This window comes from Drosophila yakuba, unplaced genomic scaffold (assembly GCF_016746365.2).
Source record: "Drosophila yakuba strain Tai18E2 unplaced genomic scaffold, Prin_Dyak_Tai18E2_2.1 Segkk4_quiver_pilon_scaf, whole genome shotgun sequence".
In the NCBI taxonomy this organism is placed as follows: Eukaryota; Metazoa; Arthropoda; class Insecta; order Diptera; family Drosophilidae; genus Drosophila; species Drosophila yakuba.
The window spans coordinates 1085059-1087485 of NW_025048816.1; the positions used below are offsets into that span (position 1 = coordinate 1085059).

The 2427-nt window shown below is 45.4% G+C and overlaps 1 protein-coding gene across 1 annotated transcript; it reads right to left on the minus strand.

The window, feature by feature from the left end:
* Positions 1 to 567: 567 nt before the first annotated feature.
* On the minus strand, positions 568 to 1807 carry LOC122319662. Its single transcript, XM_043207259.1, has 2 exons — positions 1713 to 1807; positions 568 to 1378 (listed from the first exon to the last, which is right to left on the minus strand). The coding sequence occupies exons 1-2, from the start codon at positions 1805 to 1807 to the stop codon at positions 568 to 570; spliced, it is 906 nt and encodes a 301-aa protein (XP_043063194.1).
* Positions 1808 to 2427: the final 620 nt, after the last annotated feature.

Below are 2427 nucleotides of genomic sequence, written 5' to 3' on the forward strand. Positions count from 1 at the left end.
TTAATAGTAATAAAAATAATGACATATTTAATAATAAGAATGAAACATGGGAAGGTATATTGCTGTATTACGTCAATCCAAATTGTTCGTTTTCATGTAGCTTGCGGAATTATAAGTTTACTCTTTTTTTAGCGATTTCTTTCCTTTTTTTCACATACTCTTTTTTCACTTTGTATATTAGTTTTCACCCGTTCACTTCGACAACATTTTTCTCTTATTTGATTGCCTTTTTTTTCAATTTCATGATCCCTATACAGTAACAAGATGGAATAATTTTAAACTTTAAACAATTTGGTTTCTTAATTAACCCTCAAAAATCGGGACAGTTTTTCCCAAGAAAATTTAGAAATTAAGACTGGCGGCTAGCAGCCTAGCTGGGAAATTTCTACCGAAAGAAAAAAAACGAGAGGTTCGATCCAAAATGTTTAATGCGCTTCACCTTTAGTTTTACGAGTGGGCTTATTAACATAGTAGAGCTTTCATGAGAATGTTAACATAATTGGTCGAGCATAACATAACATAGGAATTTTATAATAGTTCTAAGATCTCTTATACTTTAAACTTAAACTACTGTTCCAACATTTCGGCTCCGTTAAAGACCTCCGGCTCTTTGATCTCCTCAACAGGAGCAGTATGCACTGGCGGTAATGCCAGCTTGTGGATGGCGCGCTTGATGACGCCTCCTGACGTCCGCACTTCCGCCACACGCACTCTACCGTCCTCGCCTGCTGTTGTTGCCACCACGCGGCCTGTTAGCCAACGCTGCGGGGGCACGTTGTCCTCGTGGACGACCACTAGGCAACCGACCTCCAGATCGCGGCATCCGACGCTCCATTTGTTGCGCTGCTGCAGGCTGGCGATGTAGTCCTTGGACCAGCTGTCCCAAAACTGCTGCTTGAGAGCGGACAGCATTCGCCACCGCTTCAAATACGCGCAACTGGCCTTGCTGCAAACTTCTCCTGTGCCGGATTCTTGCGGCCGCGTGATCAGAGGCTGCCCGATTAGTAGGTGTCCTGGTGTTAGGGCCTCTCTATCGTTGGGATCGTTGCCCGGCGACGCGATTGGACGCGAATTGAGCAGCGCCTCTACCTCAACCAGGTGGGTGCTCAACTCGTCCGTTGTGAGCTTGGCGTTGCCGACTCCTCGCAGCAACCGGGTTTTGGCGGACTTGAGGGCTGCTTCCCAAAGTCCTCCGAAGTGTGGTGACCTCGGCGGTATGAAACACCACTCGACGCCTCTCTGAGCCGCGTATCCGCTCAGCTCGTCCCGACTGCGGTGAAACGCTTCGCTCAGCTCCTTCAGCACGTTGCACGCTCCTACGAAGTTCGTGGCGTTGTCGCTGTACACCTTCTCCGGCAGCCATCTCCTCCCGACGAACCTTTGAAATACGGATAAGAAGCTGTCAGTGGATAGGTCGACAACAAGTTCAAGGTGAACAGCCTTTGACGAAAAGTACACAAAAACGGCCACATAAGTTTTGATAGGAGGTTTACCGCGGACCTTTAAGTACACATAAAATGGACCACAAAAATCTACTCCGCCCCTAGAAAGGGGCGCTCCATTCGGACTCTATCGGCTGGAAAATTGCCCATTATCTGGCTCATCAGCACTGGTTTATACCGGAAACAGTGAACGCAGCTACGGACAATTTTCGTACATGCTTCTCGTGCATTGATCAGCCATATCTCTTGCCTCAAAAGTGAAACCATCACCTTGACACCGGCATGATAATGAGTCCGATGCAGGTTGCGAAGAAATAGCGATACAAATTCAGACTTTTAGGACAGTAATAGTGGAAACTTGGCATCATACGGAATTGGTGCATTTAGCAATCTCCCCCCAACTCGGATTAGGTTGAACGTCACACTTTCTAAATCGCTGGTATGTATAAAAGGAGTTAAACATTGTAGATGTGGGCTTAAACATTCAGACTTCTCCAACTTGACGTATTCTGAACTGAACTCCTTTTGAAATATTTGGACCATCCTAAGAAACGACAACTTCAGTTCGTTAGCCGATCGAAAAAGGATTCTGCGCCAATCAGTAAGTCCACTTTTGCAGGCTTGTGAAAGCGAGGGTCTACCAGTTTAATGTTTGCCGAAATTCTCCATTGGGCACAATTGACTTCGTGATCGGGTTGATAAGATGAAATTGATCTTAACACCCAAAAATTGGTAACGAAACTATGAGCATTGACGCGAGAATGAATTGACGTGTGAACTTTGTGCCGTACTACCGTGTCGTTTTTCCCTACAGTAGTGATATTTAGATATGATTCTTGCCTGTGTAACCGCAAACGCTGTGCTAAGTCCTCTGCCATAAAATTGATTTGAGATCCTGAATCTAACAGCGCTCGTGCTAATTGAAACTGTCAAAATCAATACCGTACTTTAACGACAGCAGTAGCAAGAATAACTTGGTCAGTAC